Source organism: Myotis nattereri (assembly GCF_964212035.1).
Source record: "Myotis nattereri genome assembly, chromosome: 1".
Lineage (NCBI taxonomy): Eukaryota > Metazoa > Chordata > Mammalia > Chiroptera > Vespertilionidae > Myotis > Myotis nattereri.
Genome location: NC_138075.1, coordinates 76099315 through 76117022, shown reverse-complemented (window position 1 = coordinate 76117022; position 17708 = coordinate 76099315). Strand labels below are relative to the sequence as shown.

The window sequence follows — 17708 nt, the reverse complement described above, 5'->3', positions numbered from 1 at the left end:
CTTTTGAGAATATTAAAAAGATGATAGTCTCAAAACACTCCTTATGATGAAGTAGAGAAAGTCCTGGATTAGTAGCCAGTTGAAGTAGTTTTGTTGCTTCAGCTTTTCCACTAACTTCATGATCTTCAGCAAATCCTTTAACTTTGGGCCCTATATGTAGCAACATCAGCATCACAGGGGTGTGGTGGTATTAAAATGAGATAACTGAGATGGAAGCACCTTAAAATACTTGTAATGCTATATCATATACATAGTAACTAAATTCCAGAAGATAGGATCTGAGAGAGCTAAGCTGACCAGTATTATAAAAGGAAACAGAAGAGTTTGTAGAAATTTTTATTACAGAAAAGCCCAGTCCCATTATAGGTTTATGTCTCCATTTCTCTTTGATGCATTTAACAGGATGGATTATATAGAGAAGAGGAGTAATAAGCAGAGGAGGCAGAGCCTGAGACAGCTCAAATTAATTACTCGGTATTCAAGGAGTATGTTAAAGATCAACCACAGGGCCATAACCCCTTCAGGGTAGTGTCTATTTGTCAAAGTGCACAGGCTTCGGGGGGTTACCATTACAGGCGATGACAACCTGCTTAGCAGTGAAGGCAGTGGTCTGATATCTGCAGTTTGGCAAACGTGATATAAGACTGCATTCTGTGACTCTCAGTACACCCGTATGGCAATTATACCGGCCATTCTTGCACTGGGTTATGGGGTTGTAGCATATTTTTAAAATGGTCGGGATCTGTTCCTGGATGAAGGTGTTGAATTGCTTGCATGAAGGCCTAGTCATATTCCGTATTTGCATCATCCTGTTGCAGTACATGTTGTTGACATGTATCACCTTAGAATCCACATGTTTGTCCAAGAATTCTTTGTACGACTGGCCATAGGAGGGCTGCACCAGCCCCAGCCCCAGCAGGGTCAGCAGCGAGAGCAGAAGCAATGAAAGGGTCTTCTGGAAAGCCATCACTACCTTGGATGTGCCTGGAGAGAAACCAAGAGGTAGGAGAAAGGAAGGTAAAAAATGAGCATCAGAGAGAGGTGTGGAGAATGGCAAGTTGATATTTCCTCAACTCTATAGTCTACTCTTCCTCCCCACTTCTCTGCTCAGAACTTTTCTCATCACTGCTTCCCCAAGAGTTAAAAGTTTGCAAAGATGATCTTCTCTGAAAGCAAGAACTTTTCTCTTTTATAGAGAGACAGTGCTGTAATCAGTACAATGACTCAGGGTAGAGACTGACGGCTGGATGTCCAGGTGTATATGTCCTGTATGGTCAGGGTGTGAAAAGGGAGAAAAGGCAGATCTAAATGAAACTAGAGTTGTCTGTCTCTTGAGGAAATTTTCTAGTCATGTGATCTTAGGAGAGTGTTTGGTTCCCTGGAGACTCTGATTCCCAAAGGTTTGGACAGACAGGATAGGCCAATGAGAGTTAGTAAATTGATTTTAATTCCTGAGATCTGGGAATTGAGGAAGGTGTGGGAAAAAGATAGAGTAACATTTAGGGTTAGCCTTTCCTCTCATATGTCTATTCCTTTTTTTAAATTAAAAAAATTTTCAATTACAGTTGACATATACTATATTAGTTTCAGGTGTACCACACAGTGATTACACATTTATATACCTTAGGAAGTGATCACCCCAAAAGTCTAACACCCATCTGACACCATACATCATTATTACAATTCTATTGACTATATTCCCTATGCTGACTTGGCATCCCCATGGCTATTTTAAAAACTGGCCATTTGTACTTTTTAATTCCTTCACCTTTTTCACCCGCTGGCATTCTTTTAATGATATGAAAATTGACTTGTTTTTTCCTTTTGAAATCTTATAAATCCTATCTTAAAAAAGTAAAAAACGAGAGAAACCAAGATGGCGGCATAGGTAAACACCGGAGTTTGCTGCCTCACACAGCCACTTCAAAAATACAACTAAAAGATGGAATGGACATCACCCAGAACCACAGGAAGGCTGGCTGAGTGGAAATTCTACAACTAGAAGGAGAGAAAAGCATACTGAGACTCAGAGGAGATGCGGTGCGGAAGTAAAATACTAAGGTACAGAAGCACATGCCGAGAGGGCTGGCGGCTGAGGGCACGGTTGTCTTTTTTAATCAGGAGGGAGTCTCAGGCTCTGAGCTCCAGTTCCGTGTGAGTCTCTGGGGACCTAGACTCATACAGGAGAAGCGGAACTGTCTGGCATCGGTCAGAACTCGAGGACAGCTTTCTCTTGGAGGTACTTGCAGCAATTGCTGGGACACTGAGAAGCGGGGCCTCTGAAGGCAGGACTGAGAGCAGCCATAACTGCTCGCTCTGCCCACCCTGTGGATCCCTTGGGACTCGCCCTGCCCAAGCCTTGCACGGAGGCATTTGCTGGATAGCCTCAGGCAGAGGCTAGATTAGCACCTCCCTAGAGCTCCAGGACAGAAGTTCTCCCACTGCAGACACAGCTGATTCTCACAGCCAATTGGCCTGGAGGCCAATCCCTCCCAGTGTTACCTACAACAATCAAGGATTAACTACAACAAGACTGTGCACAAAGACCACAAGGGGGAGCACCAAGAGTGTCCTCCTCAGGTAATTGGGGAGGCTGAACCACTGGGCCCTAGAGGACACTTAGCACAGAAAACCACTTTATCAACACAAGGAAGCATAAAAACTGTGGAGACAAAGAAACAGGACACAAATGAGAGAAATGGAGGAAAGCAAACTGCTGGATATAGAGTTCAAAACCACACTTTTAAGGTTTTTCAAGAATTTTCTAGAAACCGCCGATAAATGTAGTGAGATCCTCAAGAAATCTAGTGAGACCCTCAGTGTTGCGATAAAGGACCAACTAGAAATTAAGCATACACTGACTGAAATAAAGAATATTATACAGACTCCCAACAGCAGACTAGAGGATGGCAAGAATCAAGTCAAAGATTTGAAATACAAAGAAGCAAAAAACACCCAACTGGAAAAGCAAAATGAAAAAAGAATCCAAAAATATGAAGATAGTGTAAGGAGCCTCTGGGACAGCTTCAAGCGTACCAACATCCGAATTATGGGGGTGCCAGAAGAAGAGAGAGAGCAAGATATTGAAAACCTATTTGAAGAAATAATGACAGAAAACTTCCCCTACCTGGTGAAAAAAATAGACTTACAAGTCCAGGAAACGCAGAGAACCCCAAACAAAAGAAACCCAAAGAGGACCACACCAAGACACATCATCATTAAAATGCCAAGAGCAAAAGACAAAGAGAGAATCTTAAAAGCAGCAAGAGAAAGAAAGTCAATTACCTACAAGGGTGCACCCATACAAATGTCAGCTGATTTCTCAACAGAAACTTTGCAGGCCAGAAGGGAGTGGCAAGAAATATTCAAAGTGATGAATGCCAAGAACCTACAACCAAGATTACTTTATCCAGCAAAGCTATCATTCACAAGTGAAGGTCAGATAAAGAGCTTCACAGATAAGGAAAAGCTAAAGGAGTTCAGCACCACCAAACCAGTATTATATGAAATGCTGACAGGTATCTTTTAAGAAGAGGAAGAAGAAGAAAAAGGTAAAGATACAAATTATGAACAAAAAATACACATCTATCAACAAGTGAATCTAAAAATCAAGTGAATAAATAATCTGATGAACAGAATGAACTGGGGATTATAATAGAATCAGGGGCATAGAAATGGAATGGACTGACTATTCACGTAGGGGAAAGGGGTGTGGGGGATGCGGGAAAAGACTGGACAAAAATCGTACACCTATGGATGAGGACAGTTGGTGGGGAGTGAGGGCAGAGGGTGGGATGGGAGCTTGGTGGAAGGGAGCTATGGGGAAAAAAAAGAGAAACAAATGTAATAATCTGAACAATAAAGATAATTATTTTGTTTAAAAGTACAAATTAAAAAAAAGTAAAAAACGGAGTATCCAGCCAAAGTGCTCTGAAAATAGTAAATACTGGTTGAATGAAATAATAAACACAACAAGGGAACTAATGAATGAATGAAATGATATGGGTGTAGGGAATGAAGGTGTTTCCCAGGCTTGTGGAATTGACTGATAAAAGAAATTTAAAAAATAAATCTCAACAGCACAATCTCCACAAAAGAGACTTGGTCTGTGCCTTCTTTCCTTGCTGTTTCTATGCACAACCTAAAAGCTAGGCCCTGGTGATATAATCCGTCATCATGCATGTGTCCTTCATGCTGTGTCTATCTTCCCAATAGCTGTTTTAGTTTGCTGTCGACTCTAGTTGCAGAATCATTTTGTTGGCATTTTCGGCAGTGTAAAATAAACACATGTTTAATAGAGTTGTTTTTTTAAAAAACACAAAACTAAACAAAAACCTTCAGAGCCACAACAAAGAAAGCATTGCCATATAGTGTCAGAACATTGCTTCTGTTGACTGAGGAAAGGAAGGAACTCAGACCTATCTGAGCCTAAAATCAGTACTTTTTCCACATCTTCTATTCCCTCTCTCTTTCCACTCCCCAAATAGTCAGGATATTAAAGACTTTATGTTCAGAGTTGCTTCTCTTTAGTAACAGAGTTTAATCAGGGGTGAGATAGGGTAGGAGTGGAGTGGGAATCACTCACCAACACTAACTAGCTAGATGCTGCCATCTGACGGACTCTCCTGGGATTGGCATGAACTCATGAACTGTGAATCTCCTTGACCATGGCAATGAGGCAGGGCTGACTCACTATAGAAGCGATTTTCAACCTTTTTCATCTCATGGCACACATGAACTAATTATTAAATTCTGAAGCACACCAAAAAAATATTATTTGTCAATCTGACAAAAAAATTGGTATAATTTTAATTCATTCACACTAGGTGGCTATAGTGTTAGTTGTCATTTTTTTTTTTTAATTTGACAATCTAAGGGAAAAGTGGTCAGTTTCCCTGACTAGTCAGATACTGCAGGTTTTAAAAATTTGGGGGGCATAACAGTTAAAAATCTCTGACTCAACGGGAAGTGAGCAGCCAAAACAGAAAGGACCGTTTTGTGAGGGTCATACAGGCCCGTGTCTACACATGCAGTTCAAGGGCTGATAGTAGCTGAAGTCCTGGTTGATGAATATGGGTACTACTGTCCTTTTGCTTTCAAAGAAGCTTCATGATGGCAGGTCACACTGTCTGGGTGACTGAAATGGCTGATGAGGCACCTGCATACCAGTTTCAAATATAACTTCATTCTCTAAAATGCTATCTCCCATAGTCACAGCCGCCTTTTGCTTGTATACAAAAGGCCAGAAGGCTCTAGGTCACATTTCAGTGCCTACAGCTATAGATATGAGATATGGACTTAGGAAGAGAGAGAAGGGAACAGTTGTGGGAAGAAGAGTAACAGGGAGAAATGATGCTGACTAACTCCTCATCCTTAGACTAATGGATGGAATTTCTGAAGGTACACTTAGCACTTGGGTAATAGCTTCATCACAACAATACACTTTGGGCTATTTTCCCCCAAATCTAATCCTGCATGGTTAATCTTTCACCTCCGATTTTGCATGGTTTTATCTACTTTTTCTCATCCTGCTTCTTTGTGTCCAAGATATGATTTAGAAAGATAACTGGCTACAGAGAAGACCTAAACTATTCATGCAAGAGCAAACCCACAGCCTCAGCCACAATAACCAACTGATTTAACACGACATCAACAAATATTTGCCAACAGAATTCTAATGTAGACATCAATGATTGTATCTTAAGGCTGTAGCTACAAAAGAAAATAAAATGATCCCCAAACCATCCCAACACATACTTTTTGGTCAGAGCTTGTCCCAAAGTCTTCCTCCACTCTACCACATTGATTCTCAATGAGAACTTCTTTTGAAACTGTGACCCCAAAGAACTAGCCCTGCCACTTTAACTATATGATCTTGGGAAGATTACTTAACCTCTCAGCATTATTACTCATATGTAAGTGAGTATAATAATACCTGCCTCTAGGGATGGTATGAGGAATAAATGATAAAATCAATGTTAAGTACTTATCATTATGCCAGGTACATGGTAAGTGCTCAGTAAGTGTTGGCAATGGTCATTTTTGCAATTTCCATTTTTCTTCGTTTCCTTTGCGTCCTTCAATCTGGATAAAATAATGAATAACTACACCACGTTGTATATATTATTATTCCCCTCTCCCTTATTGTGTGGAGTACCTGTATTCCTTCCAAATTAGAGGCTGTTTTTAAGTTGAAACAACTCAGCTATGTCCCTACAGAAAATTTCCTCTTCATTTTGAGTGGAATTTTCTTCCTTGCATATCACCATCTTCAAAGGGCTTGGGCATTTTGAGGTTTTTGCTTTCTTTTCCTTGCAAAGTTGACCAGGACTTCGATTCCTAAAATGTTTCACTTGAGATAAAGACTGACTTTCCTGTCATGTGACATTTCATTTTAAGCAGCTTTAGGTTGTGGGAGAACAAGAGACCCAGAGCAAAAAGTGCTAGGCTTGGCTACCCAGCTGCTAGTTCCATCAGCAGGTCAGCAAGCAACCCCATCCCATTGCCATGTGATTCCCTAGGAAACAGTCATTTTCCTTAACACCAGGGCAGAGAATGCAATGATAATTCTTTAAACAGATGTTTGAAGAAGATATGTGTTTGCACACTCAGTATAACAATGGTCCATACTTTTGGCCTTCCCTATCAAGGCATTGAGTAGGTCAATGATCCCTGTGGAAGTCATCTTGCATCATATCAGGGTGAAGGTACTGGTTGGAGAACCTGAGGAAAGGGTAAGGGTCCACATATTCTACCAAAATCTGAACCTTTCTCACATCCTAAGGGTTTCTTTTTGTTGTTGTTGTTGTTTTTTGGATTTTACAATAAGGCAAATTTTCTATTAAGAGAGGTTTGGAAAACTCTTCTTCCTACTTTCTTAGGAAATGACAGTGATATCAAGTTTGAAATAGGTTCACTCAAGGAAGAAAGATTCATGTGCTGAGTGTGCACCAGTAATTTACTTCTCCATTTCTTCCTGCATAAGTTTAAATACTTTCAGGTAGTCTGGGCTCTCCCAGGTGGCACCTGGACACTGATCTATAACCTGGTTATTGAAGAAGCAAGGCTTTTGGTCCATTTCAGGGCAATGTAAGCAGCAGGAGAGGATATCATTGTGAATACTGTGACCAGTACAGTCATATATTCATTCACAAGACAACAAAACTAGTGATTCATAATTTTAATTTATTAACAACCACTTTATAAATAAAATATTCAGGCACCTATTGATAGAAATAATGTAAGAGAAAGTCAATCATTAAATCTGTGAATTGATTAATATATTTTATAAAGAAAGTTTCTATTCACCTAAGTATGTGTTTTCTTGAAAACAAATCTAGATGAAGAAGAATAAGGGATAAGCTTGGAATCCTTCTATAAATTCCCAACAACCTCACAATTGCCTGACATCAATTGATAAAGTAAAAGTTTAAATAGAAAATAATGCATAGCAATTAAATTTTTAATTTTTATATGAAATACTCAGGAGAATATCCTGGGAGCAGTCTAGTCAAAGCAACTCAAAATTACCTCCTGCCTAAGACAAGAGGTGCATACTAGGAGTGAATTTTGGTGTTCATGCAGGAGTGTGTGTGTGCGTGTGTGTGCGTGTTGGTGTGTCGGTGTGTGTGTGTGTGTTTATGTTCTAGAGAGAGAGAAAGAGAGAGAGAGAGAGAGAGAGAGAGAGAGAGAGAGAGAGAGGAAGTTTTAGAGGGAGGTAGATAGAAAGTTTAATTAATCTGTTGGTATTTAGTTCTAAACATTACTTCTAAAAGTATTATTGGCTTACTCGACAGCAAGAACAATTTTCCCCTCCTGAAAATTTTGCTTCACAGCCATGAGCCCTGGAATTTCCCAGCTCTCTGTAAGATGAATTTAACATCCTTACACACACAAGAAGGGGAAGTCTACCTCCCTATTGACTAAGAAAGCACTAACTGATAGGCAAAATGGCATTTGTATTCCATGCCATCCTCTCTGGGGGCAGCTGAGTAGAGAAAATGGGGAAAAATCAATAGGCCAAGAATTGATGAGAAGACATTGATTCTTACTGATTTCAGAGACATTTTTATTTATTAACATATTGTGAAACAGAAAAGAAAAGATCCAGGCAGCTCATTTTCTAGGCCCCTGGCAATGAATGTAGTCACCACTGTTTTGGAGTATGTAGGGAAAATGCCAGGAATGGAGAGCAGAGCCAACTCTGGGCCGCTGGCTTGCTGGTTAAGGATGGTAAAAGGATTCATCAAAGGGACAGGCAAGTCATGTTTACAGGCAACAACTATGTCTGTGGACCCTGATGTGGCTCTGTACTGGCAGGGAGGCCAGAGGGACCCTCTTTATGCTTGCAAGTAGTGACCTGGAAAGGTGACCTGCTTATTCTGAAATTTTTTCTGTAAGGCATTCCATTTTCATCTTCACAGACCACCTTGATGTTGTTATTGGTGTCTTTGCAGAGTGAAGTCAGCCCTCATCTCTTCATCATGGTTTCACAGTTGGCTACTTGGATTGGCATCATAGTGCTGGGCCAGGAAGAGTCTATACCTGTCGTCATTCTGAGCCAGGGTCAGTGGGGTCAGACCCAGGCCCAGTATGAAGACCAACAACAGGGGACCCAGGCCCATCGTCATCTCTACTAACAAATGCTCCTGCCATGGGCAAAAGGTATGGTGGGGCGAAGTAGGCTAAAAAGGAAATTAGGCTAAAAGGACAGGTCATCAGGAGTCAGGTATCCTTAGTTACCTAAATTATGTATTTTCTTTTCTTTTCCTCATTAATCTCACATTTCTTATCAATCCAATCTTTTGGAAAATCAATCTAAGTTTCCTGAACACAACTTCCAGCCCCAAATATTCTCTCCTATCCCTTAAGACTCACTGAGTACTTACCTTTCTATCAGTCATAGCATTGCAATATCCATTCACACTCTAATTCATTTGTTAATTAATTGAATAACAAGCATTACATAAGCTCCTCTGGGTACAAGGCACTTTGCTAGGTCTTGGCACACAGAGACCATTAAGGTATACCCAAGTCCTCCCTAAAAGGAGATATAGCATCCATGGAGAAGGAATAGGAGCTCCAGTTCATTGAAATAAAACAGTAAGATAAGGGAACTATCAAAAAGATGGACTTTAAAAAATACGTTTAATTTATTTTAGACAGAAAGGAAGGGAGAGTGGAAGAGAGAGAGAGAGCAAGAAGGAGAGGGAAACATTGATGTGAGAGAGAAAGATCTATTGATTGCCTCCTATTGGCACCGAGACGAAAGATCAAACCAATACCAGGGGTTTTATCTGACCAGGAATCAAATCGGCAACCTTTTGGTGCATGGGATGATGCTCAACCAACTGAGCTATACTGACCAAAGGTGTCAGAGAGGGACTTCTAATGAACCCTAAACCCAGGAAAGGGTGAATCCTTCCTGGCCAGGGCCCTGGTTGGGACTCTTACAGCAGCCAATCAATGAATGTGTTTCTCGCACATCTATATTTCCCTGTGTCTTTCCCTCTCTTCTACTCTCTCTAAAAATCAATGGGAAAAGATCCTCAGTTGAGGATTAAATAATTAAATAAATAAAGTATTTTTTTTAAAAAAAAGAATAATGAAGAGAAGAGAATTGCTACCATCATCTCCCGAGAGTTTTCAGTCTAAACTTTAGAACTCACACTTTCCAGGGGCAGTGTGCCACAGACACTCAAATAAACCCATACAGTAAGTATAATGCTTCTTCCTGGAATATGATTTTATCTCAATGATAGCTGATTAAAAATAGAATTAAACAAATATAGATTATAACAAAATAGAAAACAAATTTCCTATGAACATTTAAAACTTTATGTGTTAAGAAATGTGAAGATTTGAGAACTGAAAACTATTTGGTGTTTGCAGCAAGTTGTTTCTGACAATATCTTTAGTTCTTTGGAGAAAAGTTTAAAGAACATTCAGATCCTTTAAAAACCATCCTACCTTCCCCCACATTATATCATATATATGTGAGTGTTCCCACATCCAATAATACAAGTGACTTTTCACAAAAATTTGAAACTGATTTTTATAATTTTGTGTTTCAAATGGTTTGTGAATGAGCAACTTATTTACTTTATGATTGGCTATGATTTCTTAGCAACCATCACATCAAATGAGACATTCTTTTAATGGGAGAAAAAATTGAACCTTCAATTGTATTCTTAAGTGTGATGTAATTCATACAAATCCTAAATTTAAAAAAAAAACAAATGGTATATTTAATAGGCATTAATTAGTAATCATTATTTTGTACTTTTCTAACTCAATAAAATTTATCTTCATGTCAAATATTTTTATACCCTTAAAGATGCCACAGATTCTACCACTAAGCCTATAGTATTACTAAACAGCCCTTGGAGTATGTCTGAATTTAGAAAGACCAGGAAATTCAGGGTTCTGATGGTTTCATGGGAAGGCATGTGAGAGAGAGAGCAAAGTGAACACTCTTTCTCATCATCATTTGGCATTGATATAATTGTCTGATTCATAATAGCAGTACACAAATTTGGCACACTGTTGAAGAATACCAAATTAAACACTAAGAAAAATTTTGGTCATTCCACAATATTGAAATAAATAACAGCTGAAAAAAATTCCATTCAGAACATCAATTATAATTGATAATAGAATCAAGTGAAAGCCTGTTCTTGGGACTTGAGCAAAAATGTGGTTCATGACTGAAGAGGGAAGAGCCAGCCCTAAAAGAATAACAAGCATTCATACATGGCCGCTGCTTCAGCACAGCTGCTGGCCTGCCATGCTCCCCATTTGCCAAGCCCTTTACATTTACATTGTGCTTTTTAGTCTTCTGGGTGTGTTTTCTTTTTCTAGTTTGGTGGAAGACCTCATCAAAGTTTTATTGATTTGGATTCATTTAGGTCTCTTGTTCTTCGACAGACAAATATTGTCTTCTAAAGTCAAAGGCAATTTTAGAAACTCAGGCTCCCAAGACGGAACAGGACCTTAGGGTCACCAAGGCAACACCTTTCTGCCTGGGGCCAGAATCCCAGAGTTCAAAATCAGGAAGTAGAACCAGAGCTGTAGTAGCCAAAAGAGCCATTAGGTGGCAGTGGTGGATAGAAATGTTGCAAACGTTTTCCATGTTGTAGTCGAAATTAAAAAATAGCATTCTTTTTGTTTCTTTTCTTGCTCTGCCACATTTAATGCCTATTCTCTGGGGTTATCCAGATGCCCTTCAGCAAATGGCTTCCCCAGGACTTAGGGGATTTTATCACAATTCGGGAATTCCTCCTAAACCTCCACTTGCTCCCAGTCTCACTAATCTCCCTTCATCCACACACATATAGACAATCCCAAAAGAAATCTGTTTTCATTTTAAACTTCAGAATCTGGTTCATTTTTTCTTAGCTCATAAATTGGGCGCATAGGCTTTAAAGGGGAAAAATTGTTTCATTGAAATAGCTAAACGGCTAGAAATAGTATGTATATATTATAAAAATACAGCCAAAGATTACCCAGGGGTAAGAATCTTACCAAAATCTGGAAGAGTCCCTCTAACTGAAGATGGTTTCCAGCTCTTTGTTCCTGGAGATGGGTCCAGCTGTGTGCGCTGGATCCCTCTGGTTCTGATTATATAGCGATCAAATGAACTGGGTGGAGAAACTATAGGATGTCCCAAAATTCAAGCAAGATTTGCAATTCAGTTTCAAATCTTGCGGTAATTTGGGGACACCCTATAGTTCAAAAGAACCCTAATCCTGGCTGTTAAGCAATGTTTGCAACATTAACATTTAACACAATCTACTGAAGGACTGCTGTTGCAAGTCACTGTCCCAGGGTGAAAGACAGGAAGTTGGGAGCTGGCTAGAAACTGGGCTATTTGAGAATGTCTTGTTTTAGAGGAATAAAATAACTTCTCACAAAGTTCGTTATCATTCAAGGGGACATGGAACTAACTTTATGATGTACCAGGAATTTTATTAAGCCCATTTTATGTCTATATTTGTTTATTTAGGTCTTAAAACTGCCCTGACAATGAACACTAATCACTCTTTATTGAAAATTACAGTTTTCTTGTTTGTCTTTTGCATTAAACTGAAAGCTATTAGAGAACAGAAACCAGGCCTTTTTACCCTTGTATGGCTGTTGATTTGCAGGGTGCCAGACCAAGGAGAGTTTAGCAGATTTAATGAATCAAATATCCTGTAGTTAATGAGGCAACTGATCATCTGCGAAGCTAAGTAACTTGCCCAGATAGTAAATGTCTCACGATATGGCAAAGGTGTAATGGCCATTATAATGAAAAGGTATCTTTAGACTGAAGACTGATGCAGACAACTCCATAGGATAGAACAGAATTTATTAAAGGGCAATTAACTTACAGGCACGGAGAATCAGAGCAGACAGAGGACCCAGGAGTTTTACAAAAATTATTCTCCACTAACAGGTCCCTGTTATAGCACTTTCTTAATAGAAGAATTCAGGTACTAATGATTGACAAGACAAAGGGACAAAGACTGTAGTACTCACCAGGGCCCATACTTCTTGGTGATGGATGGTTGTTTCTAATTGATACCATCACCAGTTTGGTATTTATCTTGTTTTTTTTTATGCCATTGCAGCTTTTACTAATAAAGGGATTTTTTTATGCCATCCTGAAGCTACCTTTTTGGGATACTGATTTTAAGATGTTTATTAAGAAACAAAAAAAGAGGGTATTTGTCATCTAAACCGTTGTTACATGTTAGTGCTGAAAAAATTCCATTTCAGTAGCACCTGCCTGGTGCCACAAATGAGCGGGGTGTGGCTGGAGGCATCTCACCTATTGTGGCAGACACTCCATCTTTCTGACTTTCTGAGTAATGAAGACGTCTGTCCTTTCTCTGAGAGTGAACGTGTGTACCTATGAGAGCTGCATCTTTTGCACTCTCTTTGGGTAAGCCTTTCTGCTTCCTTGGTTAAACTGTAAAAGACTATGGCTATTAAAATCCTACTGTCATTGAGCAGATGTTGACGTTTTGAATTGAAGAACTTTTAAATGAAAACTTTTATAGAGCTCTCATATTGGTATAATAACTAGCCATTAAGATACCCTTAATAAGATGGAAGGACAGAAATTAGAATAAAAATCAAAGTCCACTCAGACCCCTTCCTAATAACTTCCAAAAATTTGTAGATATTGTAAAAATTAGGTCATTGGAAGCACAATTGCCTAGCACTTTATTTTTTATATTTATTTTTTAAAATATATTTTATTGATTTTCCCACAGAGAGGAAGGGAGAGGAACAGAGAGCCAGAAGCATCGATGAGAGAGAAACATTGATCAGCTGCCTCCTGCACACCCCCACTGGGGATGTGCCCGCAACCAAGGCACATGCCCTTGACCAGAATCAAACCTGGGACCCTCCAGTCCACAGGCAGACGCTCTATCCACTGAGCCAAACCGGCCAGGGTTCACAATTGCCTAGCACTTTAGAATAAAAAAGATTGATGCACAAATATAACTTGAGACTTTTGAATTAACTATTTACCTTTTTGGGTGATACAGGTGCTAATTAGGTTAATTAACAAGATAATTTTTTTCAAATTCAGAAGGTAAAGTTATAGTCTTCTCAATAAGGTGAAAATTTTTAAAAGGTTATTGAGATAAAAAGATTATGAGAATATATTGAACAGGGTAAAAGGATTTGATAACTGACTGGAAACTTAACAAAATTGGAAGCTAATTTTTCAAAAGCTAACAGGAACATTTGAAAGTTTCAACAGGTCTTCCTGTTGGGTAATCAGAAATGTTAACACAGCTCACTAGGGCCTGAGGCTGAGGAAACCAACGGAAAAACAAAAAGGACAGTTTTAAAAACAAGTGGTATGTGACATGGTGCAATATAGAGATCTTGTAACATAGACACCCACACTGAAACCTACATGTTCATGCTGACCAATGTCACCTCAATAAAATTAAGAAAGATAAAAAGTAAAAACAAGTGGCTAAAGTCACCATGTCTGATACTCCCCCCTCCCATCTCCAGGTTCCTTAAAAGTTATTGTGGGCAAATAAAAAATCTTGTCTTCTCTAAAATTATTTGTAATTCTGTTTATGTGTATGATCTGTTGGTGCTATCTGTGTTTATATATGGTGTACTTTCTGTCTCCAGATGATATTATTAGGTTGTAATAATTTATTGGCCTAAAGGAATTAAATACTTTCCTAAATTAAGAAATAGAAGTGCCCTACTGGGTTTGTCTCTGTGGATAGAGGTAGGCCCATGGATTGAAGGTCCTGGGTTCCATTCCAATATTGGGCATGCACCTTGGTTGCAGGCTCAATTCCAGGCCCTTGTCTTGGCACCTGGGTGAGGTAACCAATGGATGTCTTTCTCTCACATGGATGTTTCTTTCTCATTATCTCTCCTCGGCCTTCCCAATATTTATAAAACTCAATGGAAAAATATCCTGGGGAGAGGAATAACAACAACAAAAAATAAAAAAAATTTAAAAAAAAGGAGAACCAAGATGGCGGCGTAGGGAGTAGACCTGTGCATGCTGCCTCCCTCAACATCATTGAAACTACCAACTATAAGACAAACAACCACCATTCAGAACCATGGGGAAGTTGGCCCAGTGGAAGCTCTACAACTGGAAGGAAAGAAAGAAGTGCAGTGAGACTGAGTAGGAGCTACAGAGGCGCCAAAAACAGAGGTACATGTCATGCCCAGGCGGGCTGCAACTGGATGAGTGGGTTTTTTTCATTCAGAAGCGGTTACGAACCCTCGAATCCTCTGGGCATGCTCGGGGTGGGTCTCTGAGGCCCCAGGCCCCACGGGGAGAGGCGGCACAGCCCTGCAGTGGTTGGAGAGCGGGGGAGGCTCTGGAGCGTGGCTGCTCGCCGGCACTGGGGGATGCGAAGTCCCGGTGTCCTGGTGAGGCGAGGAGCCTCCACAGAAACGCCGCCATTGCTGTTTACCCCGCCCTGGCCGCTTCCTGAGACCCCGCCCTACTCAATTTACATCCCCATCCAGGCTGGGCCAGAGGCATGAGAGGAAACACCTCCGTTTTTACAAACTCGAATCCACTGAGCTGGTTCAAGCAGGATCATGAGCCTCCAGACTAGGGGTGGGCAAACTTTTTGACTCGAGGGCCACAATGTGTTCTTAAACTGGACCGGAGGGCCGGAACAAAAGCTCCATGGATGGAGTGTTTGTGTGAACTAATATAAATTCAAAGTAAACATCATTACATAAAAGGGTACAGTCTTTTTTTTTTTTTAGTTTTATTCATTTCAAACGGGCCGGATCCAACCCGCGGGCCATAGTTTGCCCACGGCTGCTCCAGACCCTACAGGGAGAGGCGGCACAGCCTTGCAGCAGTCAGAAAGTGAGGGAGGCTCTGTTGCTTTTTGCTCCGCTGCTATTTGCTCTGCCCTGGCGACACCCTGAGACCCAGCCCTAATCAATTTACATCCCCATCCAAGCTGTGCCAGGTGCACAAAAAGACCCACCTGAGCTTTTGCAGCCTAACCCAACAAATTGCAGACTTGAACTCCTCACACCCATGGGAGACGCGCTCAAGAAGCAGGCCCAGGAGAACCAGGATGGCGGCGTAAGGTACAGACCTGTGCGTGCTGCCTCCCACAACATCATCGAGGCTACCAACTGTGGGACAAACAGCTATCATATGGAACCATGGGAAAGCTGGCCCAGTGGAGGCTCTACAACTGGAAGGAAAGAAAGAAGAGCATTGAGACTGAGTAGGATGTGCAGAGACACCAAGTACAGAGCCCATCCCAACAAACTGCAGATTTCAACTCCTCACATAGTAAGAAGAGCATTGAGACTGAGTAGGCTGTGCAGAGGCAAAAAGTACAGAGCCCAACCCAGGAGGCTGTAGATTTCGGCTCCTCGCATCCAGGAGGGATGCACTCGGGGGGCGGAGTCGGGTTCGGGGCAGTCCAGGGCCAGGCCCGGCTGGGCTGGCGATGTGGAACCGCTGTACCAGCAGGCGCACAAGCACGCCCACCGGTTCCAGTCTCGCGTGGGACCCTGGAGGACAGCAGATGGGCAGTCTGTGCACTTGGTGGAGGGCGAAGTCCAAGCAGGTGTACTGGATGTTCTGCTACCAGGAAAGCCTGGAGATTTTGTCTGGTGGGGAGCCACCTGACAGGGGACAGAGTGCCAAACTTCATGTTTCCCTGGTGAGTCTGGGGCGGCCCCAGTGAGGCTGAAACAGCCCCAGTGAGGCAGGGATGCCCCCGGAAAGGTCAAGACTGCCCCGGTGAGGTTGGGACAGCCCCGGTGAGGTTGAAACGGCCCCGGTGGGGTAGGGATGGCCCCGGTGAGGTAGGGATGGCCCCAGTGAGGTCAAGACGGCCCTGGTGAGGATGAAACGGCCCCGGTGAGGCTGAGACAGCTCCAGTGAGGTTGGGACAGATAATGGGGACCAGTATAGACTGATGAACAGGGGTAGATGCAGAGGCAGAGCAGCATTGAACAGACTGTCAAAGTACAGTGGGAAGCCTGAGGAGGGTTTTGGGGGGGGGGGGGCGGTTAAGAGATCAACCGAAGGGCTTATATGCATGCATATAAGCATAACCAATGGACACAAGACACTAGGGCAGGGGTGGGCAAACTTTTTGACTCGAGGGCCACAATAGGTTCTTAAACTGGACCGGAGGGCTGGAACAAAAGCTCCATGGATGGAGTGTTTGTGTGAACTAATATAAATTCAAAGTAAACATCATTACATAAAAGGGTATGGTCTTTTTTTTTTTTTTTTTTTTTTAGTTTTATTCATTTCAAACGGGCCGGATCCGACCCGTGGGCTGTAGTTTGCCCACGGCTGCACTAGTGGGTAGGGGCCGGGGGAATGTCAAAGCGGGGAACAAAGGAGACATATGTAATACTCTTTGTAATACTTCAAGCAATAAAAATTATTAAAAAAGAACAAAACAAAAAACAACAACAACAAAAAAAGCAATGGAACAGAATAGAGAGCCCAGAAATAAACCCCCATATACCAGTATATGGTGACAGCCTGGGCATGGGGTGAAGGGGTAGAAGGGAGAAAAAGGGGACATATGTAATATTTTTAACAATAAAGATTTAATTAAATAATAAATTTTTTAAACTCCCCCCCCAAAAAAAATAAATAAATAAAATTTTTTTAAAAATAGAAGCCATCCCAGGTATTGTTCAGAACCCTATAATCTAAAAAATAAAATTTGATATTAAAGCTAATTTAAGGTAGGTTTAATTAAATAGACACATATTTTAGTTATTAATATTGAATACAGTATTTTGTTTTACCTGGGTTTACAAAAATAAGTTCATATTTGTTACATAATTTGTCAAGAAAATAGCTTGTGTGATAATTAGCTTTGAAATCACATAGGTTTGTTAAGAACTATTAAATAGATATAAATAAAATAAAAATATTTTAGGTAAAATGTGTTAGTAATAATGTATACTTATGTAAGAACAGTGTTCTAGCCCTGGCTGGTGTAGCTCAATTGGTTAGAGTGTTGTCCCATGTACCAAAGGGTCATGGGTTTGATTCCTTAGGTGAGGATTAAAAATAATAATAATAGCTCTGGCTGGTTTGGCTTAATGGAGATAGTGTCAGCCCATGGAATGAAGGGTACTGAGTTCCATCCACACCTATGGATATATATTGTTTTTCATTGAGTCTAGAGAGAGAAGGGGAGTGAGAGCAAGAGAAACAT

The 17708-nt window shown here is 40.8% G+C and overlaps 1 protein-coding gene across 1 annotated transcript; it reads right to left on the bottom strand.

Moving 5' to 3' along the window:
* Positions 1 to 532: 532 nt before the first annotated feature.
* LOC308521598 (ribonuclease 4-like) lies at positions 533 to 967 on the bottom strand (the record flags this gene model as incomplete). Its single annotated transcript, XM_081094660.1, has 1 exon — positions 533 to 967. One exon carries the CDS (start codon positions 965 to 967, stop codon positions 533 to 535), a length of 435 nt encoding a protein of 144 aa, XP_080950786.1.
* Positions 968 to 17708: the final 16741 nt, after the last annotated feature.